General features: G+C 41.3%; 1 protein-coding gene across 1 annotated transcript in view; it reads right to left on the reverse strand.

The window, feature by feature from the left end:
* Positions 1-27,500, reverse strand: part of LOC145390009 (uncharacterized) — a 297,119-nt gene that overhangs the window by 108,911 nt on the left and 160,708 nt on the right. The window contains exon 12 of the mRNA XM_080265104.1: positions 16,190-16,263. Coding sequence (XP_080121230.1) covers positions 16,190-16,263 — 74 coding nt within the window. The remainder of the gene's footprint in view (positions 1-16,189; positions 16,264-27,500) is intronic.

Here is a 27,500-nt window from a genome sequence, read left to right on the forward strand (position 1 = left end):
GAGATGATCATCTTTATAAGAGTTTCTTCTCAATGGAGCCAAACTAACCTGCCTTAGTCTAACGTGAAGGACGATGGGGATATTTTAAGGTAACTTTGAGACGGTCTTATATCGAAATACGTACATATATATATATATATATATATATTATATATATATATATATATATATATATATGTATATATATATATATACAGTATATATATATATATATATATATATATATATATATATATATATATATATATATATATACATATATATATATATATATATAAAAAGTATATATATGGTGATATAATATATATCAGAACACAAGATATATATATATATATATGTATATATATGTATATATATGTATATATCTATATATATATATATATATATATATATATATATATATATATATATATATATATAAAAATATAAATGTGTATATATATATATAATGTATATATATATATATATATATATATATATATATATATATATATAAAATGTATATATATATATATATATATATATATATATATATATATATATAAATAAATGTATGTATACATATATATATATATATATATATATATATATATATATATATATATATATATATATATATATATATATATATATATATGTATATATATATATATATATATATATATATATATATATATATATATATATATATATATGTATATATATGTATATATATATATATATATATATATATATATATATATATATATATTTTTTATGTGAGGAAGAAGGAACCAAAGGCCAAATGATCTACACAAGAGTTCCCTCCAGGAGAAAAACAATATACAAGAGAGAACCAAATTCAAGATCCATTCATTTCGAGATGCCTGGACACACTGCTTTTGAAAGACTGGAGATCATAGGAAGTAGGAAATACAAACAGACGGAGACAGCTCCCGAGTTGACCCATTGCATAAATGAAGGACTGGGAGTAACAGTTAACTCTTGCATTAGAGAGTTGGACAGGAAAGGGATGAGAGTTTAAAGGTTAGACTAAGTTGCTACGCGCTGTCAGAGGTGGAAGAATGCATGTAGACAGTTCAGAGGAGCAGTGATCATTGAAGTAATGATAGAAAAGAGATAAAGATGCAAGAAAGTGTAACAGACAGAGGTTGAAGGGAGTCAGTAGGAGGAGAAGAGTTAATGAGATGAAAAGCCTTTAACTCCACCCTATTAAGAAGAGCTTTATGTGGGGAACCTCCCCACACATGAGAGTTGTACTCCACACAGGGGCGGATAAAACCCCTGTATAGAGTCAACAATTGTGCAGGAGTAAAGAAAGAACAGAGTCGGCTTAGCACATCCAATCGCTTGGAAGCAAATTTTACAAGAGATGTAATATGATCTTTCCAAGATAAGTCCCGAGTAAATGAAACCCCAAGCATGTTCAAGGATGATGCAGGATTAAGTTGAATATTATTAAGCATTAGTGGGTATATCTGTGGAAGATTTCGACAGGTTGATAGGTGTAAGAACTGAGTCTTAGATGCATTAAAAACAAGATTATTTTTACCCCAGTCAGAGATATGAGCCAAGTCAGACATTAGGTGTGCCATAGCCTCATCCCTTGTTTGTTGAAGTAACTGCTGAGATGGGCGTTGCAGGAACCGAATGGAAAGGTGAAGGGTGGAGTCATCAGCGTATGAGTGGATAGGGTTAGATGTACAGCTTAGAAGGTCATTGATGAATAAAAGGAAGAGAGTTGGTGATAGGACAGAGCCCTGAGGAACACCACTGTTGATTGATCTAGGAGAAGAACGATGGCCGTCCACAACAGCGGCTATAGAACAACCAGAAAGGAAGCTAATGATGAAGGCACAGATAGAAGGATAGAAACCATAAGAGGACAGTTTGGAAATTAAAGATTTATGCCAGACTCGATCAAAAGCCTTTCAGATGTCAAGTGCAATGGCAAAGCTTTCACCAAAGTCCCAAAAGGAGGATGACCAGGAGTCTGAAAGGAAGGTGAGAAGAACGCCATTGGAACGTCCCTGACGGAACCTGTACTGACGATCAGAAAGAAGGTTGTGATAGGAAAGATGCCTTAAAATTTTTCTATTGAGAACTGACTCGAAAACTTTTGAAATACAGGACGTTAAAGCATTTGGACGATAGTTGGAGGGTTGGGAGTGGTCACCCTTCTTTGGGACTGGCTGAATCTGAGCAAATTTCCAGCAAGAAGGAAAGGTACAAGTTGACAGACAAAGGCGAAAGAGTTTGCCTAGTCAGGGTGTAAGCACAGCAGCACAGTTCTTGAGAACAACAGGAGGGACTCCATCAGGCCCATATGCCTTGTTAGTATTGAGGCCAGTGATGGCAGAAAATACATCAGCTGAAGAAATTTAAATGTCAGCCATGAGGAAGTTAGAGGCGGGAAATGATGGAGGAACAGCACCGGATTCGTCTAAGGTGGAATCGGAGGAGAAAGTTTGTGCAAAGAGATCTGCTTTATCTATCTATCTATCTATAGCCCGACGCCCTAATCCCGCAAAAGGTGGCTGCAGACAAAACGCCTCTAAGAAGCTCTGTCACCCACCATTTGACTGCTCTCCCCATAACTCACCCCCCCCCTCCCTCATATACCTCTCAACTCCATCCCTCCACCTCATCCTCGGTCTACCCCTCCCTCTACATCTACAACTGGGCCAGTGCATGGAGGGAAGTCCCTGTCAAGCCTCTGGAAAGTGGCTGGTCTTGTCTGCTTCTTGGAGCCAAAGTGGTGCACGACTTTCTAGGTTTTGACATGGATGACTTCCATGCGCATCTTCGTGCAGCTGGCGATGGGGTGGATGCGGATGAAATGCGTGAGTGGTTGGATGACGACAAGGGCGATCCTGGGTATCAGATCATGTCTGATATTGAGATCGCATCTTCAGCTGCAGGTACAAGTACCCAGCTGGAAGATTCTGAAGAGGACAGCGAGGATGATGCGGACTCTTCTCAGCGTGCCACTACTCCAGCCATCCCCAAGCTGAGCGCACTCCGGGAGCACAAAGAGTTCGTTCTGGACTACCTTGAACACCCGGACTATGACCGGGAGATGATGCCCCTGGGACTTGTGGACGACATGCACACTTTTAGGCAGCGCATCATCAATCGCCAGAATCGTCGTTCCATACGTCAAACAACCACTGACACCTTCTTTAGGCCCGTGACCCCTGCCCTGACCAGCCCTGGCTCCACACCACTGTCTCCCCAAGACATGCCTTCCACCTCCGAGCCACAGCCCAGCACATCAGCCACGGTGGAGTCTCCACTGGACGTGAGTTTGCGGCTATCTTCAGGGTCGTCTTCAGTGGGTAGCCTATCCCCAAATTCCAGTGATGCACCCCTCAACCACCTGCAACACCTACTCTCTGGTTCTGACAGTGAATAAACGGCATAAACTCGCCACTAGACCACATGGGAATTTACAGTGTTGTGCAGTGTTATGAACAAAATTTGCAGTCTTAAGAAATTAGAATTCAGAGTGCAAAGGATTAAGTGCAGAGTGGAACACTGGCATGTTTCAAGTGCAGTGCAAGTAAGAAAAGAATGTGCAGTGTTAAGAAATCAGAAGTCAGAGTGCAGAGGATTATGTGCAGAGTGCAACACTGGCGAGTTTCAAGTACAGCACAAGTAAGAAGAGAATATGCAGCGTTAAGAAATTAGAATTCAGAGTCCAAAGGATTAAGTGCAGTGCAATGCTGGATTACTGTACGTGCTTCAAGTGCACTTTCACCACTGTCAGAGCCTGAGAGGAGGCGGGTTAATCTTGACGACAGCCACGGACATGTTGTAAGTACCCTGTACACTGCTAAATATTTTTCATACTCACTTCTGATTTCCCACGCTCTGGTTCCTTTTCATTTATTTCATGGCTTCTGTCCCTTATTTGTGTGCACAGGGGCTTAGATAGGCGCTATGCATGGCTAGTAGGGAGCTATTTAGGTGGCTTTCAAAGTTAGGTTGGGTTGGGGTCCATAGTACCTGTCCAGGGGGCATTTTCCCAAGTCCCGAACATGCCTTTGGTTCTATTACATCGGATCTTGGAGGGACAGCCTGTCCTCGCCTAATGTAGGTATTTGTTTCTGCATCGACCTCGCGTTAGGCAAATATCGCCTTAAAGGGACTCTTGAAAAACCCTATTTCTTTCCGCAATCCTGCCCAAAGTCCACTTTCTCCACCCTTGTGGTGCAAATTTTTTTTTACATCCTTCAATTTAAACCTCCTAAAAGCATTAATATGGTTATAAAAAATACATTAGTTCAATAGGACTTTCTTATTTACTGTACTGTACCTTTTGTGAGTGAGAAAATTAGAAATACACTAAGGTGATTTGGACATGTGGAGAGAATAGAGAATGAAAGACTGACTAAGAGGGTGTAAGTGGGTGAAGTGGAGGGAAGGAGAGGGAGGGGGACACTGAGCATGAGGTGGAGGGATGGAGTCGAGAGGTCTACAATATAAGGGAGGAGGGAGTGAGTTGGGGGGAGGAGAGTCAAATGGCAGGTTACAAAGCGACTTTGAGGTGTTTTGTCTGCGGCCACCCTTTGCGGGATTAGGGTGTCAGGCTATAGATAGATAGACAGATCTTATGTGAGAAGAAGAGCGGACACACGTTGCCGGAGATGAGTTAGAGGGGGAGAATACACACTAAAATCCAACACAGTGAGAAGAAGAGCAGACACACGTTGCCGGAGATGAGGTAGAGGGGGAGAACACACACTAAAATCCAACAAAGTCTATTTCACTAGTAACACTCCAAACATCACTTTCTAGGTCCTCCATAGCTTCTTCATCCTGTTGTCGCTGGATATCCTCTTGTTGTAGACCAGCAGCAGTTTGTCTGCTGAAGTAACGAGTAATCAGTGACTGTCTAAAGCGGTTTACTCGGTCAGCGTGCATCCAATTGTAGACGCTGACTGCATCAACAATCTGCTTAATCACATCATTACCTCTTGCATGGGAAGGGTCGCTGTCAAAGATGAACTCCTTGAAAGACTCAGCTTGACTCATGAATCAAATTATCGCGTCATGCTAACAATGCCCACAACAGAATATTTATTTCCTTCCTCAAAATCGTGCCATATTAGAGCAATATTGCATTACAGCAAACCGCGTTAGGCAAGGACAGACTGTGTGTGTATATTCGTATAAATATATATATATATATATATATATATATATATATACAGGTAAGCCCTTAATTCACGCAAGGGTTATGTTCCCAGACCCTTCGCGAATGTGGTAAATTCACATACAGAATATGTTCTGCTCTTGCGTGCACATAATTACGCATGTCTACTAAGTATATTACATCTGAATAATACTGTTTATGCACTACATACACCTTATAAACTCGCATAAAGTATGAAAAACAACAAAAATGTAAGAAATTTTAACACTGAAACCTGACAAGCACAGGTGTAGATGGAGACACTTCAGCAGTCTGGTGCACAAGCCCTCACTGCCTCCCATATGCTACATTCTGCCTTCTTTATTATCCAAACAGTTGACTCATTCACCCCAAACACACGGTTCCAAGCCAGTTCACAGGCGTAGGTGGAGACACTTCAGCACAGTCTGGTGCACTAGCCCTCGCTGCCTCCCGTATGCTACGTTCTGCCTTCTTTATTATAAGAACAATTGACTCACCCCAAACACACGGTTCCAAGACAATTCACCATGAAGTCAATTCACCATCAAAACATGGACGATTTCCTCTGTCATTCTATAAATATACTTATTATTGATTAATTAATACTTTAATAACTAATTTTCAGGGGGATTTTATAACTCATATAAGTAAAAAACTAGTGTACTGTACTTGCTAAATAAACTGGTATGTAAATAAATGATGGGGAATCGTCCTGACAGAGAACTGTCGTCAACATTCCTCCCTGAAGTTTGTCCAACATTTTGACTATCTCTGTCAGCAACATCACTTTACTAGTCCATTTTGGTGTGTTACCACATGCATCACTAGCACTACGCTTAGGCCCCATGTTGGCAGACAAGGCAAGCAATCACTGGAAGGCAGAAAAATAGGCCACAAGTAACGATACGCAAGTCGCGTTCGGCGCGAAACCACGTAAGTTTTAACTAGTTCTTATTTTGCTCCCTAGATCTCCTAAACGTGGTCTATTGCTGTTATCTGCCATTGGCAATCAATATGAAGCACTTTAAGTGGTTAGAAGGTTTATTTAATGTTATAACTTACAAATACAGTACTGCACATCAAAACTTCAATATACAAATGCCTAAACACAAGGCAACATTCTGATGCCGAAACCAGTCGGCTTCAGAATACTGCCTCTTGTTTACGTATTTGTTTGTCAAAGTTTTGCTGTGCAGTACTGTATTTGTAAGTTATAACATTAAATAAACCTTCTAACCACTTAAAGTGCTTCATATTGATTACCAATGGCAGATAACAGCAAAATACCACGTTTAGGGAGTCTATGGAGCAAAATGGTTTCTGGACTATTCGCTGTCAAGCCAGTTCACCGTCACAACAATAAAAAGACAATATAGACTTTGATGGATCCCCCTGAAATATAGTTATTAAAGTACTGATTAATTAATATTAAGTATATTCATAAAAGTACTGATTAATTAATATATTTATAGAATGACGGGGAATCATACAGGATGCGAATTGTCCTGATGGGGAATCGTTCATGTTTTGACGGGGAATTGACATGATGGCGAATTGTCTTGGAGCCTACCAATTGTGTGTAATCTATAAATGGTTACAAGGCTTTATTTAATGCTTTAACTTTCTTTAACCCCTACACCGCGGGCTTGTTTACCAATGACTTGCGTGTGCCGCGGGGTTATTTGGGCTCCGACAGACTCTCAAAAAATATTTGCCAAAAATCAGTTATTAGTCCTAGAATAATAAAATTACATATGTTTATGGCACATACCTTCAGCTTTCTCCTGGAATGATTGTTGAGCCTTCATCGGTTACCGTAGGACTTGTGGAGACCTCTGAAGTAGGGTAACGAAGAATCCACTTTACACTTCCCGACAACCCGTAATATGATTACCACAGACAGATACAAACACTATAAACACTATTCTACAATTTTCAAGTAGTTTGGGATCCATACTCAAAAAAAAAAACACTGTGAAAGCAATGGAAATTACGAGCGCATCTGATCGTCGCACTGGCACTAGTTCGCTTTTGTTACTCTGTCATTTATTATTCATAAAACCCCTCACACTTTATATTTCTATTACTATATAACACTTATATATATCTACAGTCTTTATCCATAAGTTTCCTTCAGTAGTATTAGTTTATTGTCACTGTAGGGAATCAATTTCTTTCAGTAAAATACGTAGCATTCACTTTCTCGTCCTGTATACTGGCATTGAGAGTGAATGTCACTTTCATCTTCACTATCATAACTCATAGTATTCAGACATGCTAGAGTGAAACTTTCACTTTCATTACTCCTAGGGTATATAATCGTATTCTTATAATACTACTCATTTACATTTCTATTTACGTTCTCTATTTTATTTACGTTATTTACATTTCTATTTTATTTACACTGTGTTGTGCACTGTCACTTGAAATAACTTATAAAACTATTTTCCATTGTTCACGTATATTTACATTCATTACTTTCACTTGCTGTTTACACATTATTTACACATTATTTACAATTCCACTTGCACTGTTTTACTCAATAGAAAGATCGTAGTCACTCTTTATCAATTGTCAGCCCTTTACCTCTTTCCACACGAGGTTTAGTAGGGGGTAAAGGTCACAGAGCCATTTGCATGGGGGTGAAAAAAGGCCTTGAAGTCAGCAAGAAGAAACATACGTCCCCTCACTTCGGAAGATGAGAGTAAACTGATAACGCAGGGCCAGCCTGGAGGCCTGTTTAGGGGTTATTCAGAGTTACCAATATTGGTTCTTGAAACAGCTAAGTCTAGCACTGATATGATTGGCAGGAAATCTAGACAATAAATTATAAATTTGGTAGTTCCAGGTGAATGTAAATATCACTTAGGCTTCTCCCTTCCCTCCTTACATGTATATTTATTATGAAAATAGATTAGAGGCCTACTTAGGAGATATATAATCAGAGCTACCAATGTTAAATCTTGAAACAGCTTTGTGTAGCACTGATATGATTGGCAGGAAATCTAGACAATACATTATAAATTAGGTAGTTCCAGGTGAATGTAAATATCACTTAGGCTTCTCCCTTCCCTCCTTACATGTATATTTATTATGAAAATAGATTATACGGCATATTTCAAGGGGAAAAAAACAGCGAAAATTAGTGAACGAGTGCACGTGAGGTGTTGTCAGGTGATAATTAGCCAATTCCAGGTGTATGGCACTCTCACTTACCTTATTTCTTTCTTCTATATATTATTTGGTATAAGAATACGACATAGGGCTTATTTCAATGGATGAAATCAGTGAAAAATTCCAGGAAAGATTTACTTAGCGTAGCATGGCCGGGCAGGCGAGAGGATAGGGTAATGGAGGGGGGGTAGGGAGGGGAGTCAAGAATGGGGAGAAATGGCTAAATTGTCAACAATGGATGGGAGTACAGATGAGATTAGGAGTGCTGACTAGTGTGGGACATTGGCAGTACTGATAGATGATACAAGCCCCCACTTGGAAGCCCGGGTGAATTCAAAATAACACAGAATCACAAAAGCGACGCCCCGCGGTATGATCCCTTGCTCCCAAGCGTCACGAAAGTGACGCCCCGCGGTTAAGGGGTTAAGTGCTTTAACTTACAACTGCATACCAGAATAGTAAATATTTAACTTACAAATACAGTACTGTGGAAAAGTAGTACAGCAAATATTTAACAATCAAATAAAAAAGGTAACATTCTGACGCCTATCAGAAAACTGGTTATAAGACTATTTCTTGCTTGAACGTTATTTAATAATACTTTAACTTGCACATAAACTTACCAGAACAGTACTGTAAATATTTAACTTACAAATACAGCACTGAGGAAAAGCAGTACAGTGAATCACATCACGTGATCAAAACAAACCGTGCGTGCTGAGCTGATGTTTGAGGATTTGGCCTATCAAAGGCCTCTCTTGCGTAAATATATAGTTTTCGTAATGGTTCTTTAATCTTACGTTATCTTATACATATCTCACCACTAACCGTGTATAATTGCGAGCGCGTTCGGCGAGAATGTGTTCCGGGCGAGTTTACTGTACTATAATTTTATGTTTTAATTATTGTACGAAAAATTCATGGACAACCGAAATCGTGTGAAAAAAGTTCGCGTGAATTAAGGGCTTACCTGTATATATATATATATATATACTGTATAGGTAAAAGAATATATATACAGTACCCTCGCGTCCAATACGCGTTAGTCCAGCATGATTCGGGTCCAGCACGGAGAGCAATCAATTAGTATTATTTAATACGATTTAAATACAGTAATCCCGCATATTTCGCGGTAGTTACGTTCTTGTAACCCCCGCGAAAAGTCAATTCCGCGAATACTCTATTAACAATTGAATCTTACACTTGTGTCCACCATGCTGCCCATCACACAGTCCATGTCCATACTGATTGCGAGACAATTCGCCGTCAGACAATTCCCCGTCAAAACATAGACGATTCCCCTTCAGAACAATTCGCACCCTGGACGATTCCCCGCCATTCTATAAATATACTAATCAATACTTTTATCAATATACTTATTAATTAATCAATAGTTTAATAACTAAATTTCAAGGGGATCCAGCAAAGTTTATGTTCAGTAGCGTAGGTTCTGGATATTATTTATTAGTTGCTCCTTTAGTCAATAATTAACTTGTTTCTTCCTTGCTGTAGTTGCCTTTGAATTATATTCTAGCATCACCCATAGCTATCTTCATTAATGAAGTAATTGTTTTGTGTTTGTTGTGACTGCGAATTGTCCCGAAACCTCCATACTCATCCCGAAATACCTTCTTACAAGATTGAAAGCACATACTCCATTATGAAGGAAAAACGTAAACACCGTACTGTAATACACAGTTATCTACACATTTATTCACAAAACAGTACAAAATAAAAAGATGCATCAACTGGTGATAGCACACACTCGCACGGTCGTTTCTTAGCTTGTCGAATAACACAATTTTCTCTGCTAAGGTCATAACTTTTCTTGATCGTTTTGTCACTTTGGAGTTCTTTCTTATTGTATTATTAGCCTTTGGTGAGGCTGGCTTACGTCCTGGGGCCATGTGGAAAGCAAGTGGAAGGCAAGAGGCTCATATCATAGTGCAGTTACAAGAACAACATACACGTGAGGCAGTCAGGCGTGGACTGAGGATTATGCGGGGCAGAGAGCAGTGTTGCCATATCCAAACAACGAAATTATGCTAGGGCAATGAAAAAATTATGCTAGATTGAGCAAATTTGTTCCAAGTATAAAATGAATTATGCTAACTTGAAGCTAAATGATAAAGTTCTGTACATATTCGTGCTACATATTAATTATTTATTGTTTACTATGAAAATATTAAAATGAACCTACATACAGTAAGAGGATAAATATCGATTTTCTGCCCATACTGCTTTTTCCCACGAAACTTACGTTTTTCTGATGGATTTTGATGTGATTCATTCGATTTTGAGCATCATTTCCGTCGGAAATAACCAGATTTTGAGATTGACCCCCCCCATCCCCCTGCAATAATGGGGGAGTTTTGGGGAATCGGCGGTTATAGAGAGGGGGGGAAACACAGAAAATGGTCATTTCCGACTGAAATGAAGCTGAAACTCGAATGAATCATACCAAAATCCATCGGAAAAACCTAGGTTTCATGGGTAAAATACAAAGCTCAAACTTATCCTAACCTAACCTAACCGAACCTAACCTAACCTAAAACCTAACCTAACCTAACCCAACCTAACCTAACCTAACCTAATCCAACCCAACCAAGCCCAAACTGAAAGTAACCAACTATTCAAACATCATCTTACCTTATCTCTCTCTCTCTCTCTCTCTCTCTCTCTCCCTCTCTCTCTCATTTGTAGCTTTTATAAAATTATTCCAAAAATATTCCATTCCATTCTAAATTATGCTAGAATGATGCTAAAACTTCTAATATGCTAAAAAATATAAAAGACTCGAAAATTTGATCAAAATTATGCTAAAAGAATAAAATTATGCTACATATGGTAACACTGGCAGAGGGGCCGTGGGAAAGGGACAGAGGGTGGCGTGAGTTTACCGCGCTACAATTGGAAGCTGCGGGAATTTCAAATTTTTTGTTTTCTCTATATTCAAGGATATTTTAGTTGAACTTATTAATGCTAAGAAAATCCGCGAGAGGGCAAAACCGTAGACAAAAAATCCGCAAAAAATGCGGGATTACTGTACTGCAACACGAGTGTGTTAGCATAACACGCACAGAGCTCCGAGAAGTGGGCAAAATCCGCAGAGGTCACTCTAGCACGATCACCCCCGGTCCAACACGGTCATACTGGACATTCCCATGATGACGATAGCCAATGAAAAACTTCTGATCAAATAGCCTTCCCCGCCGGCTATCGTGACGTGATCGTGATGCCGCCCAATTAAAAATGCTTCTGGTGTCACGTGATGTTTTGTTTAAATTTCTCCCGCCACTCAGTCGCATAATTGCATTGGAAGGTGCTTTTTTCTTGCTGCATTTTCTGCCCTTGTTACTGCATTTTACCCTGCTCACGATGCCTAGGAAGCCTTCTGAGAACCCCAAGAAGCGTCGGCACCTCCCTTAGGCCACCAAGCTAGAAAGCATCAAGAGGAAGAAGAAAGGGGAGAGGAAAGTTGACATTGCCAAGGCCCACGACATGAATGAAGCCAATGTGATCATAATAAAAAACTTAAGACAAGATCCTGGCAGCCGAAGGCTATCACACGGCACTTCATACCAGGTTTGCCGAAGATACGATGGTAAATCGGAACAGTAACGTGGTAAAATTGCCGACGATACCTCAGGCATTTGGAATTCATCTGGATGGATTCCTGCCGAGCGTACGACGGGGAAAACAGTATGACCAAAACCCAGGCGACTCGACAGAGAATGTATCGTACTACAGCATTGAACATTTAGCCTGACACTAAATACATATTAATATTTTAGAATAAATATCAATCGTTTTGAAACCCTTCTCATCGGCGTGCGTACCAGTTTATAAACAAAGTTGCTTCTCCTTATTCTCTACCGAGTCAGCGACAGCGATCATTTTCCACAGTCACGAGACAGGGCTCTGGCAACAATGTGAGAAGCATGCACTTTCCCGAGGATTACAGTGCTAGGACAGGCAGAAGCAGGACCTTCCATGGCTGTGGACGAAGATAGTGATTCTGAGTGTGATTTCGAAGGATTTATGAGGGAGGTTTGATTTCAAAGGATTTATGAGGGAGGTTTGATTTCGAAGGATTTATTAGGGAGGTTGAGGAGGAGCAACAGCCATTACCCGCTAGTGATGCCAGCAGCCATCCTCCGGGGACCCAGTAGGACTAACTACAGCCTTGGATACCACCTTCCATTCCCAGCAAGCCCACCAACACTATCCTCAAAGGTTAGTTATCATTCATAGCACAGTACCATTTATTAAAATTACAATAGTACCAATATATGTATAGGTATATGGTAGGTAATTAGGGTGACTTTTCCGAGGGTTGCTGACATAATTCATTTTTCCCCATAAGCTCTATTGTTAGTCCAACACGTTTTTGGTCCAACACGTGACCCATGCATGACAATATTACCGTGCTGGATGCGAGGGTACTGTATATATATATAGATATATAGATAGATAGATAGATAGATAGATAGACAGATATATATCTATATATATATATATATATATATATATAGGTAAAAGAGATATCAGAAGTCTTAATGAATGATGAACAGGGTGCCTTTAGGAGTGGCAAAGGATGTGTGGATCAAATATTTGCAGTAAGACAGACAGTGGAGATGGCTTCTGAGAAGAACCATGAGATGTTTATCGTATTCATGGATCTGGAAAATGCCTATGACAAAGTAAAAAGACAAGGATTGTGGAAAGTTTTGCGCATGTACAGTGTAGGTGGTATGCTGCTAGGTACCGTCATTTTTATAATGGTAATGAACCAGGTATAAGGGTAAATGGGCATCGAAGTGAATGATCCACGATCGGTGTGGACATGCAACAAGGGTATGTGATGTCTCCATGGTTGTTCAATATATACAGTGCTCCCTCAACATCCACGGGGGTTAGGTAACAGAGACACCCGCATATGTTAAAAATCCACGGATATTTGCTGCCCCCCTTAAAAACACCCCTTGGCCCCCTTTAACCCTTTGGCTGCAGTGGCTGTGATGACAATGTATTGACTGTGCTCAATGCAGAGAAACAGGAAAAAAAATTGTGTGCTTTCAACTCAAGTTTTAACCCACTTATCGTTAATCTTCAGAGCTAAATTTTTTGTCAGACAAACATCAATCTTTCTACTATCATTTGCAACAAACTGCATGTCCGTAGGCACTCCAAGCACGGAGAATGATTTGAAAGAATACAAGGTGTGTTTTGACTCTGACGCAGGAAAGTGGAAATTTCCACCGAACCACAAGATTCTTTCCATACAAAATAGGGTTACAGCCATGTTACCTCACCACAGTAATTGCAATACAGTACTGTAATAATAAAAATAAAATGCTTCTAGCCAGTCTCCCATTATTTTGTTTACATTAGACTTTAGCAGAACAGTAACGATGTGAGGAAAATCATTACAAACTTTATCGAACTTCATGAAGGACTTTTATTACCACTTACTTTTATAAAGCTTATTGATATAATGTCACAAGTCATTTCACAGCATTGCTGCACAATCTGCAACTGCAAAAATGTTCGCTAGCAAATGTGTTTAGCATCATGACTTCTCTGATTATCGCAAGAGTATCACTAAATCGCATGTATTTTATCACAGTCATTCATATATAATATAAAATAACACTTTCAGCCACTCTCGTATGAGTTCAGTGCATTTTGGGTGTGTATTACTCCATATTATTTACGAGAGCGAGGGAGGGGGGGAGGGTAGGAAACCGGTTTAGACCAGCTCATCAAGGGGTGCGAGAGAGAGGGAGGGGAGGGAGGCAAACTGGTTTAGACCAGCTCATCAACGGTACATTGAAGAAAATAAATACACCCAGCCCGTCCTAACTTTTCCCCTGATGAATTAATGGCATTAATAAATGAAGTGGCCAAAAGGATGAGTGTTTTATTTGATTCACTGGATAATGCCGTCACCAAAACAGCCATGAACTGTGCCTGGGATAATGTTACATTTGCAGTGAACAGTGTCAGCAGAGTTCAACGAGATAAAATGCTTTAGTGAATCCAGCCCCGGTACTGTATCCAACTGCGGATCTTTAAAACTCTTTATGTTACATCTATCCGAGGATATTTAAAACCGTGTATATAAAAAATGTGGATGTTAATGGATGACTGTACATGGATGGGGTGATGAAAGAATAAACACATGAGAAATAGAGAGAGGGATGGTGATGGTAATGAATGGTGATGAATGGAACATCTCAAATCTGTTGTATGCTGATGATGCAGTACTACTCGCACATACTGCACAAAAACTTGGTGGACTGGTGCAGAGCTTTGCTGAAGTCTGTGAGTGTTGTGCCTTGGGAGTAAATGTAGAAAAGAGTAAAGTGATGGTTTTGGGGGGAGAAGGTGAGTCCCAGTGTGATGTTACACTGAATGGAGACAGACTGGAATTTGTGAGAGTTCGAACACCTGGGTACAATGACAGAAAAAAGAAAGTGTGCAAAAGATGTGGAAAGTAGAGTGACACAAGGAAGGAAAGTAGTTGGTGCTATGAAGGCCTTGATATGAAACAGAGGCTTGAATGTTGCGGCTGCACGAGGTTTACATGAAGGAGTGTTAGTGCCAACTTTAACATTTGGATGCGAGACTATGGTGTGGCATGAAAATGAAAAGTCAAGAGTAAGAGAAATGTAGATGGGACTGCTGAGGAATGTATGTGGAGAAAAGAGTGGATGGGTTACAAAATAATGTGATTTGTGAAAGATGTAGAGTGAGGAAGTCTGTGGACACTACAATCGAAAAGAGTGTACTGAGATGGTATGGTCATGTGGGGTGAAAGGATAACAACAGAGTGGTGAAAAAGGTATATCTGAGCGAATCTGAAGAAGGAAAGAGGCGAGGTAGGTCAAGGAGATGTTGGAAGGACATGGTGGATGAGTGTGTCAGGAAAAGATGTAAGGCTAGGAGACTGACAAGAGGCTGGATGAATGTTGTGAAGAGAAGTGCATGATGAGGGATTTAGCACCTTTTTTAACGTGACAGCATCTGGATTGACTCTATCGGATAAGTTTATGTGAAGCTAGAGAATGTGGTGAATGTTTTTGGCATATCAGATAGAGCCAGGATTCCGGGGGGCCTGAACGATGAGTGAGTGGAATCGTGGCCCATTGGATTGGTCAATCTTAGGCTGTCTGGACATGCTACTCCTCACCCTGCCCTAGGGTGAGAAAGGAGGTCTGAGACTGGATAATGATGATGGTGATTAGAAACACACACATAAGTACTGTTAGGCTAACACAAACTGATAAAATGGGTTATGAAGCTAAGGGGTGGAGAGTTAGTGGTCTCCACTGCCTGGAATTAACTCCCTGAGTAGGATCTCATCTTTGAATCCCTCAAAGCCATAAAAAGCCACTATCATCATTGGGAGAAACCAGCTCAAGTGTGTGATAGCAAGGTTTGTTAACTAAAAAATGCATGATAACAGTACGAGTGCTGATCTTATCTAGCTGTGATAACAAAAGCCATTATAACCAGATGCACAACAACCAAGGGATCACTGTACACACACACACACACACACACACACACACATTGGTATATATAAATATATATAAATTCTAGATATCTGACAATTATTTAGATTAAGTAAGATATTCCTGGACTGGGAAAGTATCTCAGTGTAATACCCTACAGTCCAGAATTTTTTGTCCTTATTCTGGCTGAAGTCCATTTTGTTCAGCTAACATAAGATGTTCATGGACTGTACGAGTTAACAGTTAACAGTAATTCAGAAACAGCTATCTGAGTTCAACTGATATGAAATGGAGTACATCATGATAAATAACTCACCTTCTTTAGCTGGGACAGAGGTTATTGTAGCTAGAACATCTGATGCTGATGATGATTTTTTAGGCCTTATTGTTCTGTTCAGAGAGAATATAATGAGAGTAATTTGCAGTTCCTATCACTGCTAAATAATGATGTCCATATCTTTAAAATTATAACATCATTTCTCAATTCAGACCAAAAAAAAAATGGATAGGTATCATCTAGAAACACATACAGTACATGTAGGCAAGAGCATAAAATAAGAACTGTGACCTGAATGTCCAATGGAATAGGCCACAAAATCACCCACATATCAACCGCTGTGTTCAATGGAAAAACCAGTCAGACACCAACACGTCCAAAAGTACCAGTACATACTGTATAGAACAGTGTTCCTCAATTCTTGACTTCATGGCCAAAAACTGTTAGGACAGGAAAGCAGATGGGAACCAGGGCTAAAATCCATGTAAACGGAGTGAAGCCACTGACCTGAGCTATGTCTTGATGTTTTGTAGTGCACAGGTGACTTCACAGTTTGTATTTTTATTTATAGCACTTAACCCTTTGAGATTCCAATGACGATTTTTTTGCATCATTTCAAATCCAGCCTCAGAGATTCCGACGACACATTTATCCGTCATTTTACGATACTTTTCAATGTATATATCATCTCAATATATGTATATGGATGAGGTGATGAGAGAAGTGAAAACACGAGTAATGGAGAATGGGATGGCATTGGTAATGAATGGTAACGGATGGAATATCTCAAACTTGCTGTATGCTGATGATGCAGTGCTACTTGCAAATACCCCTTGGTAGAGTAGTGCAGACTTTTGTTGATGTCTGTGAGCATCATGCCATAAGAGTAAATGTAAAAAAGAGTAAAGTGGTGTTAATCAAGAGAGAGAAGGTGACTCTCAGTGTGATGTTACACTGAATGGAGAGAGACTTGAATTGGTGAGAGAGGTCAAATACCTGGGTACAGTGACAGAAAAGAGAGGGAAATGTACAAAAGAAGTGGAAAGTAGAGTGACACAAGGAAGGAAAGTAGCTGGTGCTATGATGGCCTTGATAAGAAACAGAGGCTTGAGTGTTGCGGCTGTGCGAGGCTTTTATGGAGTGCTAGTGCCAACTTTAACATATGGATATGAGACTATAGCATGGCATGAAAACAAAAAGTCAAGAGTGAAGGAAGTGAATATGGGACTGCTGAGGAATGTAAGTGGAGAAAAGAGAGTGGACAGGATACGAAATATTGTGATACATGAAAGATGTGGAGTGAGGAAGTCTGTGGACACCAGAATCGAAGAGAGTGTACAGGAATGGTATGGTCATGTGGGGAGAATGGATAACAACAGAGTGGTGAAAAAGGTATATCAGTTGAGGTGAGGCAGGCCAAGGAGAAGGTGGAGGGATATGGTGGATGAGTGTGTGAGGCTAAGGGACTAACAAGAGATCGAGCAGGCTGGATGAATGTTGTGAGAAGTGTATGATCTGGGACTTCGCACCTCTCTTTAATGTGACAGCATTCGGATTGGCTCTATTGGATACATTCACTGAAGCTACAGACTGTGGTGAAAGTTTTTTGGCGTATCAGATGGTGCCAGGATTCCAGGGAGTTGAATGATACTGTCTGGACATTGCTACTCCTAACCCTGCTCTAGGGCAGGAGAGGAGGCCCTGATGATGATGATGATGATCATGATGATGAAGATATTATTGTAACATATTCACTATAAATCGCATAAACGCATCATAACGAAATTCGGGCATGATATCACAGAATGCCTGTTTTGTGCATTTTGCATGGTTTAAACCAGATTTATCTTGTATATCTTTATAAAAAAAAATAATAATAATAAATAAAGATCATCATCACCATCTTTATTTTTTTATTTTCATTTTTTTTTGCCAAATATTTTATTAACAGCAAGGAATAAAATTTTTGGTTTTTGCCTAACTTAAACTCGTCACTTTGACTTTTTACTTTCTTTGTTATCCTTTTTTGAACATACTATGATAAAGTACAACTATTCAGCTTCAAAACAGCACCACAACCAGCATCCTATCATAAAAAGTGTATTTACAATGACCGACCAAAGAAGAAGATTGCGAAGCGAACATGCGTCTAAGAATCATTAAAATACTGTGCATTTTCTTCCGTTCACTTTACCATGCAATAAAATGCACAAATAACCACAATTTACATACCATTGTAATGGTAATTTATTGTAATTTTGCACAGTTTAAACCAAATACATATATATATATATATATATATATATCTCCAGTATATATATATATATATATATATTTTTTTTTATCTATGGCAAGGTATAAAATTTTTGGTTTTCACCTAACTTCAACTTGTCATTTCATTTCTTAATTTCTTTGTTTTCCTTTTTTGAACATACTATGATAAAGTACAACTATTCAGCTTTAAAACGACATAAAAACCAACATTCTATCATGAGAAGTGTATTTACACACAGTGATCAAAGAAAAAAATCGCAGTGCAAAGATGTGGGTGAGCAACAGTGGCTGTCTCTAACACAGACATAATCTGCCAGGCCCAGAAACATGACAGGGTTAACTGGTTGTTCCAGTAAAGGCCTCATCTAAACATTCAAAATCTTTGCATTACCTCAAAAAAAAAAAAAATCAAAACTTTTTTTATTTTCTAATAGTTCAAAAGAGGGGGAATGTAAGGGAAGCGAATGACGAGGTGAGAGAGAGAGAGATTGTCCAGGTGCTTGAGGGTGCGAAAGTTGATGTATGCGGAATAACTGAAACAAAATGGAGAGGTGAGAGTGTGAGAGAATGGCAGTATGGATGGGGTATATGTGCAGGAGTAGGTGGGAATGAGAGGGCAAAAGAAGGAGTATGTATAGTCGCGAGTAAAAGATGGAAGAAGAGCACAAGAGAGTATGGATCAGTTGGGTCAAAGATTGTGTGGGTAAGATTGAAAGTTGGAAAACAAATGTGGGCGATTGTGTGTCTGTATGCGCCAAGGCAAGATCGTGCTAGTAGAGTAAGAGAAGAGTTTTGGACAAATGTGGAAGTGTGCATGGAAAAGTTTGGAAGGAATGAGAGAGTGTTTTTGATCAGTGCTATGAATGGTAAAGTAGGGAATGTGAAGGTGGATGAAATAGTTGGTGAGTGGGGTGTGCCTGCTGAGATAGATGAGAATGGCAGTGCGTTAGTGGACACTTGTGCTGGGAGGGGGTTGGTGATAGCCAATACCCTCTTCTGGCACAAAATGATCCACAGGTATACATCGCGAGTGATGAGAAGGGTGGGTGGTGAACTGAATGAAAGGAAGGCAATGACTGATTATGTGTGTGTGGATGAAAGGATGCGAAGATGTGTAATGGATGCAAGAGCTTATAGAGGTTGGGGGAGTGGACTTTCTGACCACTACTTGGTGGTGGCCAGAATCAAAGTCCAATTAGGATGGAGAAATAGAAGAAGGGAGGGATGGGAAGAAGGAGTATGTGTAAGGAGAGTGGAAAGGTTACAAGAGGATGAGAAAAAGGCAGAGTATAAGAGAGAAGTGGAGGAACGATTGGGCAAATATGAATTGGAGCAGATGGGGGACGTGGAAGGTGTGTGCAGGATATTTACAGAAGAAATATGTGCAGAATGTGATGTGGTGTGTGGGATGAAGAGAAGATGGAGGTGTGTGCAAGGAAGAGCATGGTGGAATGAAGAGGTATGACAGGCTGTGGCACAAAAGAAGAAAGCATACAATGAACGGATGAGAAATAGGGGCGTGGAAGAAGTTGAGAGGTGGAAGAGAGAGTTATATGCAGGAAGAAAGAGAGAGGTGAAAAGATTAGTAAGAGAAAGTAAGACGAGAGCAGATGAGGAATTTGGAAGGAACTTGAGTGTAAAGTGGAGGGACCGTAAGAAAATGTTCTGGAAAGAGGTGAAAAGAGTAAGACAGGGTGGAAGTGAAGTTAGCAGGGGAGTGAAAGATAAAAATGGTAGATTACTAGTGGAGAAGGGAGAAAATGTGAGCAGATGGAGAGAACACTTTAAGGAATTGTTGAACATAGAGGATGGAAGTAATGCGAGTATAAGTGGCTGGGGAATGGCTGGGAGGAGGAGGAGGGAGGTGAGAAGACAGGAAGAAATCAGTAGGATAGAAGTTGTGGAAGCAATGAAGAAAGTTAAATTGGGGAAAGCCCCAGGAATTGATGAAGTGTGTGGTGAAATGCTGAAGTATGGGGGAGAGATAGTAGTAGAATGAATGTGGAAAATGTGCAGATTGGCCTGGGAGGAAGGTAGAGTCCCGGAGGATTGGAAGTCAGGTATAATTATTCCCTTGTACAAAAGAAAAGGGGAAAAAGAAGTGTGTGGTAGTCACAGGGGCATCTGTCTTCTTAGTATAATACGAAAAGTGTATGGTAGGATACTTACTGACAGAGTTAGAGAAAGAACAGAGGAATTAGTTGGAGAAGAACAGGGAGGCTTTAGGAAGGCAGGAGGTTGTGTAGATCAGATATTCATTCTTAGATCTTTAGTGGAAAAGTTTCTAGAGAAGGGAAAGAAGTTGTATGCGGCTTTCATGGATTTGGAGAAAGCATATGACAGAGTGGATAGACAAGGATTGTGGAAAGTATTAAGAATATATGGAGTAGATGGGAAGTTGTTGAATGCTGTGAAGAGTATGTATGATGGTGCGAAGGCTGCAGTGCATGTGGATGGTGAACAGAGTGAATTTTTCTTTTTGAAGGTTGGGTTGAAACAGGGATGTGTCATGTCTCCATGGTTGTTCAATCTGTACATGGATGGGGTAATAAAAGAGGTACAAGGTAGGGTAGTGAATGTTGGAGTGGCCCTGGTGAGAGAGGGTAGTGTTTGGAAATTCCCTGTACTGTTGTTTGCAGACGATATTGTGTTGTTGAGTGAAGATGAAGGAGAGCTGCAAGGCTTGGTGAATGAGTTTGGGAGAGTGTGTAAGAAACGGAATCTAAAGGTGAATGTAGGGAAAAGTAAAGTGATGGTCTTTGAGAGAGGTGAAGTCAGTGAATATACAGCGAGGTTGGATGGTGAGGAATTAGAAAATGTGAGTATGTTTAAGTACTTGGGTAGTGTGATGAGTAAGGATGGAGGTTTGGAGGGTGAAGTGCTTGAAAGGGTACAGCAGGGAAGATAGGTTGCTGGTTCTTTGAAAGCAATGATAAGAAGCAGGGAAGTGAGCATGGAAGTGAAAAAGTTACTACATGACAGTATTGTTATACCAACTCTAACGTATGGAAGTGAAGTTTGGACGTTGCTGGAAGGACACAAGTCAAGAGTGAGAGCAGTGGAAATGAGTTATTTAAGAGGAGCCTGTGGAGTCACATGGAGAGACAGGCTGACAAATGAGGATATAAAGGAACGTTGTGGTGTGGTTGTGGATGTGATAGGAAGCGTTAGGAAGAATATACTGAGGTGGTTTGGCCATGTGGAGAGGATGGAGGGTGAATGACTGACAAAGAGAGTGTATGTGAGTGAGGTGGAGGGGGGAAGAGGGAGGGGGAGACCGAGGATGAGATGGAGGGATGGGGTGGAGAGGTATTTGAGAGAGGGGGGTGTGAGTTGGGAGCAGGTCAGTGAAATGGCGAGGGACAGGGCGATGTGGAGGTGATTTGTTTGTGGCCACTCCAAACAGGATTGAGGCATCTGGCAATAGATAGAAAAAGAAGGGGTGCAAACCATGTCATGTCCATCTACTTTCTACAGGTAGACCCAGAGATACGATACCCCTAGATGTGATACCCTGACATAGCAATGGGGGTAGAAATATAGTACCATCATACCCCGCCTACGATGGCCACGCCCTGGTTTGACAATGGGTCCTTCAATGTCTCGTCCAGGAATGACAGGCTAAAATTTTGAATCACGCACATTCCCACAGCTAGCTGAGCCCACCTGCCTCCAAGGATGGCAGAAACGCTCACGCAGCCCCCACAGCCATCGCTCACCATGCACACACCCATATCATTCTTCTCACACTGGCTGTCTCTGAGTGAGGAGCTCTCTTACACTTGCATACCCCGCATCATGTTACATCACCAACTTTACGCAAGCCACTATCGTAGTGCATCGTAACTGTGTCCCAGCACTGTCCTGAGTGGGGCAACAATACTGTGTGTGGAGTGTGATTTTGTGTAAATTTTGGCCTAAATAAATGTGATCATGTCTGGTAAGGGTATTGCAAGTGGCAGTAGTGGTGGCTCTAGTCAAGGTGGTAAGTGGCTTACTAATGCTGTTGCTGGTGATGTTCCCGTGAAACGTGCTTGTAAAACTGTGTCTCTGTATGTGAAATTTGATATTTTTATGTGCCATGACAGAGACAAGGGCGTGTGTGCCTTCACCTTGCCTTTCAACCTGGCCTAGTAAACTGTCTTCACCATTATCAAGAACATGGAAGCCATCAAAGCTGCCGCTGGGGGAGTTGCAACCTTCACCGCCTCCTGTATCACCTGCCATAAAGAGCCTGTGATGGAGGAGCTGGAACGGATGCTCCACACGTGGGTGGAGGACCAGAACAGGAGGAAGGTGCCCATAAGTCAGGCGATCATAAGCACAAAGTAGAGAGGTGGCCTACAGTCCTACCGGACCCAGGTTCAAATCCCCGCTGGGACAGGGAACCGTTTAAGGATTTGAATTTCATGAAATCAGACTTTACTGATCTACCAGAAGACCCGCTGACATGTCATAGAAATACTCCCGCTAATACCAAGACACCAGTCACGTATGAGACAGCCCTAGCATGTATTCAGTATGGATGGTGGGTGTTAGCACCAAAGTGGTGACATGTAGAGAGATGTATGGTATGTAGGAGGGCTACTGGGCCTTGATAGGAGGCTGTGAAGCCTATGCCCAGAGTCCAGGGGGGAGGGGGGGGAAAAGGCTCTCTCGCTGTGGGACGAAATAACGAAATAATGGTGAGGAGGAATCTTGATGCTAGTCAAACCTTTAAGCCTAGCCATGGGTGGTTGACCACTTCAAGAAGCACGCATGCCTGCACCACGTCAAGATCTATGGTGAGGAAGCAAGTGCAGATATGGTGGCGGTGACAGTGTTCCCTGACAGGCTGATGTGCATCATCGCACAGGGTGGCTACAGGCGAAACAAGTTTTGAATTTTGACAAGACTGGGTTCTTCTGGATAACAATGTCCTAAAAGACAATTCTTGCAGCAAAGGAAAAGTTTACGCAAGGGTTCAAGGCCTCAAAGGACCGGCTTATACTGCTGCTGGGGGGCAATGCCAAGGGTAATCTCAAGTTAAAGCCGCTCCTTGTCTACCACTCTGAAAACCCCAGAGCTCTGGTGGGGTATGTTAAGGAGAATTTAGGGGTGATTTGGAAGTCCAACAAGAAGGCCTGGCTGACTTCCAATATCTATTCTTCATATTTCCACTCCTACCCCTCTCATGTTCTCAAAAAGTATGCCTCAAGGGAGAACTTGGCAATCAGATTTTTCGTGGTGGTGGACAACGTGCCTAGCCATTCTCCTGCGATGGAGGATTGGGCAAGTAAGACAGAAGTGGTGTTCCTGTCCCCCAAGATCACGTCCTTGTTGCAACCCATGGACCAGGGGGTGATCACGACACATAAGGCATATTATCTCCTCCTCACTATGCAGCAGTTGGTGAGGGTGTGTGACAGCAACGACAAGACAATGATGCAATCCTTCTGGCAAGGATACAATATAAGCCATGCCATTAAGAACATCATGAATGCGTGGCGGGAAGTAAGCCAGCCCACCATGAACGGTGTGTGGCGGAAACTGTGGCCGGAGTGCGTTTATTCCTTTACCGGCTTCCCCAAGGGCATGCGAGCTCCACCAGTGGAACAGGTGTGGCAGGACATTGTTCAACTGTTGTACGAGGCGAGTTTATGGGAGGTCAATGAGGAGGACATGGAGGAGGTCCTGGAATGCCGAAGGAAGGAGCTCAGCAAAGAGGAGCTCTTCAATATGCAGGTACAGCAGGTGCACAGGAGGAGAAGGTCGTCCCTGAGGTGCAAGCCCTCAGTAAGAAAATTCTGAGGGGGATGGCGACCAAAGTGGACTAGGTCATCGCGCTTATGCACACTGAAGACCCTCTCCCAGGACAATGCAGGGACTCATCAGATTGGCTGGAGGAGGGGATGAAGGTGTTCAGGACAATGCTGGATGAAAAGAAGAGGGTGGCCAGGAAGACTGCAATCACTTCTCCACACAGGCCCCCACCAACTCAGCATCCCACAGAGGATCTCCCCAGCCCTCCACCAGCAGAGCATCTCCCCACCCCTTGACCAGCAGAAAAACACCCAGGGCCTTCTCCCACCAAGGTCATGATCAGCCCCTAGTGCTGGACCTCACCTCCAGCTGATCCCCATCTCGCACGTCACCTGAGTCTCCAATGCAGCACTCTGCCACTCTATCGCTACCTTCTTCTCCCCGGCCTCAATCTCCCACACCACCTCAGCCACTGCCTATATCTCCCTTGCCACAATGTAAGCCACCACATCTGTCTCCCTTGCTACCTCGTCAGTCATCGCAGTGGTCTCCCTTGCCACGTCACCAATCATCACAGCTGTCTCCCTCACCACCTCTTCAGTCACTGCACTGCACCCCATCGCCACCTCCTGAGTCATCGCATCACACCCCATCGCCACCCCCAGAAACAGTGCGTCAGTCTCCCACTACCATCATCCCATGTCACCAAGCTTACTTCCCCCTCTCTGACCCTCCCCCAGAGATGGAGTTTGAGGGTTTTGAGGTAGGTGAGTGAGTGCTAGGGAGCACCACATGTCCCCTAACCTCGGGGGAGATTGCAAGGGTGACCAACAGGACCAGACATGGACTTACAAGAAGCAAGTGATGAGAGGTGTTTGATATTTTCAAACCTATATTTTATGATTTTCAGATTTTATTTCTAGGTTGTGGTGAATTATTTACAGGTATTAGGGTTAGGTTGGCTTCTTTTACAGCTGTTAGGCCATTTAGATTGGCTTTAAAAATTTTTTTTGGACTTATTTGGGTGGGTTTAGGACTTGGTTGAGGGGGAAACCTAAGGCTCAAAAACGCATCCCTGTACTTTACATGTTACGCCTACCCCGAGAAATGATAACCCTCCTAATGATGGGTTTTTACTTAACCAACTGCATCATTAAACCAGGGTATGCCTATGCTTCCTTGGCTTCCTCATCTTTCATTCCTCACTTGCTAATATACCCATATATTGTACAGTAACCACACATTCATTTCTCAGCTTCCTACACCTATTACTGAAGCCACTCATATATACTGTACATATTCCACTTCTATAACATCATAATCATCTTCACCATCATTGCTGGACTGATAAGTCAAGTGTGAAAGAAGTGAAAGTGGGACTATTAAGGAATACGAGGTCTGTTCAGAAAGTAACTGACCACGGACATCTAATTTGTATAAACATAGCTAACCTGCTGAGCCAGGACATTAATCCCCCCCAAAGTGGGCCCCTCCTTACTTGACACACACAGTCCAGCATTCTTTCCACTGCCTGAAACATTTTTAAAAGTCAGTTTTCGGTATCTCCTGCAGGTGCTTCATCGCATTCATCAAGATCTTTTCTTGTATCAAATTGGAAACTCTTCAGTGGAGTTTTGAGCATAGGGAATAACCAAAAGTCACAGGGAGTCAAGTCTAGTGAGTAGGGAGCCTGCTGGACTTACAGGATGTTGTGCTTGGCCAAAAATTCCTGAATCTGCTGAGAAGAATGGGCAGGGGTGTTGTCATGGTGCAGTTTCCAACTTGCTGCTTTCCAAAGGTCTGGTCTCTTCCGCTGAACTGCATCATGAAGATGATGGATGACATTGAGGTAGTAATGTCTGTTGACAGTCTGACATTCTGGTGTGTATTCATGATTCACAACACCATGGTAAAAAAAAAAAAAAATGTCAACATGTGAGTGCATTTCACCTTCCTTTGGACCTGTCATGCTTCTTTTTGGCTGAGAAGACTCAGCATGCATCCACTGGGACAATTGTGCTTTGATTTCTGGATCATACCCATACACCCAAGTCTCATCTCCAATAATAACAGTCTTCAGAAAGTCTGGATCACGATTTGCACACTTCAACATGTCTCAAGCAATGTTCATCTGAGAGAAGAGATACTAAAAACCGACTTTGAAAACGGTTTCAGGCAGTGGAAAGAACACTGGGCTATATGCGTCATCAGAAGAGGCCTACTTTGAGGGGGATTAGTGTCGTAGCTCAACAGGTTAGCTATTTATTGTTTTAAACTCTAATGTTGCATACATTATGAACAGATCTCGTATATGTATGTGTCGTGTATGGTGCCAGATTTGGTAACTTTAAGCTTCATGAAAGATATGGAAGAAGGAAATATATTCATCAATGGATGGAAGAGACTGTACAATGAATGAAAAAGGTCACTTCAGGAAATTTAGTGACAGCATCTGGTGAAAATCCCAAGCTTTGGTGCACTCTGTTTTGTTTCAATCAGACATTTGGTAACAATGACACAAGTTCCCATTTCCTCCAGGTAAAGAGCCTAGATGATGATGATTATGACGATGATAATATACAATCGACCCTCTGTCCTCACGGTTCCTCTGTTTGCGGTTTCAATTGTTCGCGGTTTGTCACCATGGAAACCAAATCACCTTTTTTGAAGTCCAGAGAAAAATGGAAACACATTCAAATCGCACGCCACACGCTGCATACCGCCCACAGCGCCACCCCCGCATTGTTTTGCATCTCTCACAGCAGGCTCTCTCATTCTCATGTTCCGAGATAATTCGCCGTCAAGTCAATTCGCCATCAAAACATGGACGATTCCCCATCAGGACAATTCGCACCCTGGACGATTCCCCATCAGGACAATTCGCACCCTGGACGATTCCCCGTCATTCTATAAATATACTTATTTTTGAATAATTAATACTTTAATAACTAATTTTCAGGGGGATCTATCAAAGTCTATGTTCATTCAATAGCGTAGGCTTTGGATATCATTTATAAGTTGCACTTTAAGCCAATAATTAACGTGTTTCTATTTCGCTGTAGTTGACTTTGAATTATATTCTAGTGTCACCCGTAGCTGTCTTCATTAATTTTCATTGGTACTACAACATCCTGGGTATATTTTAAAACGACTCTGAAGAGGTACAAGTATATATTCATCTCAAATGACAATATCCGACATGTTATTCAGATTCGCCATAGTGGATGCAAACCGTGGGGAGAGATATGGCTGAGCCTCAACAGATGTCACTACATTTATTATAAAAACAATAAACCACCACCACTTTAAAACTCGTATATTTAAAAGACTATTA

Source organism: Coenobita brevimanus, chromosome 14 (genome assembly GCF_032717465.1).
Source record: "Coenobita brevimanus isolate Jiangsu-jjx chromosome 14, ASM3271746v2, whole genome shotgun sequence".
NCBI classification, from domain to species: Eukaryota; Metazoa; Arthropoda; class Malacostraca; order Decapoda; family Coenobitidae; genus Coenobita; species Coenobita brevimanus.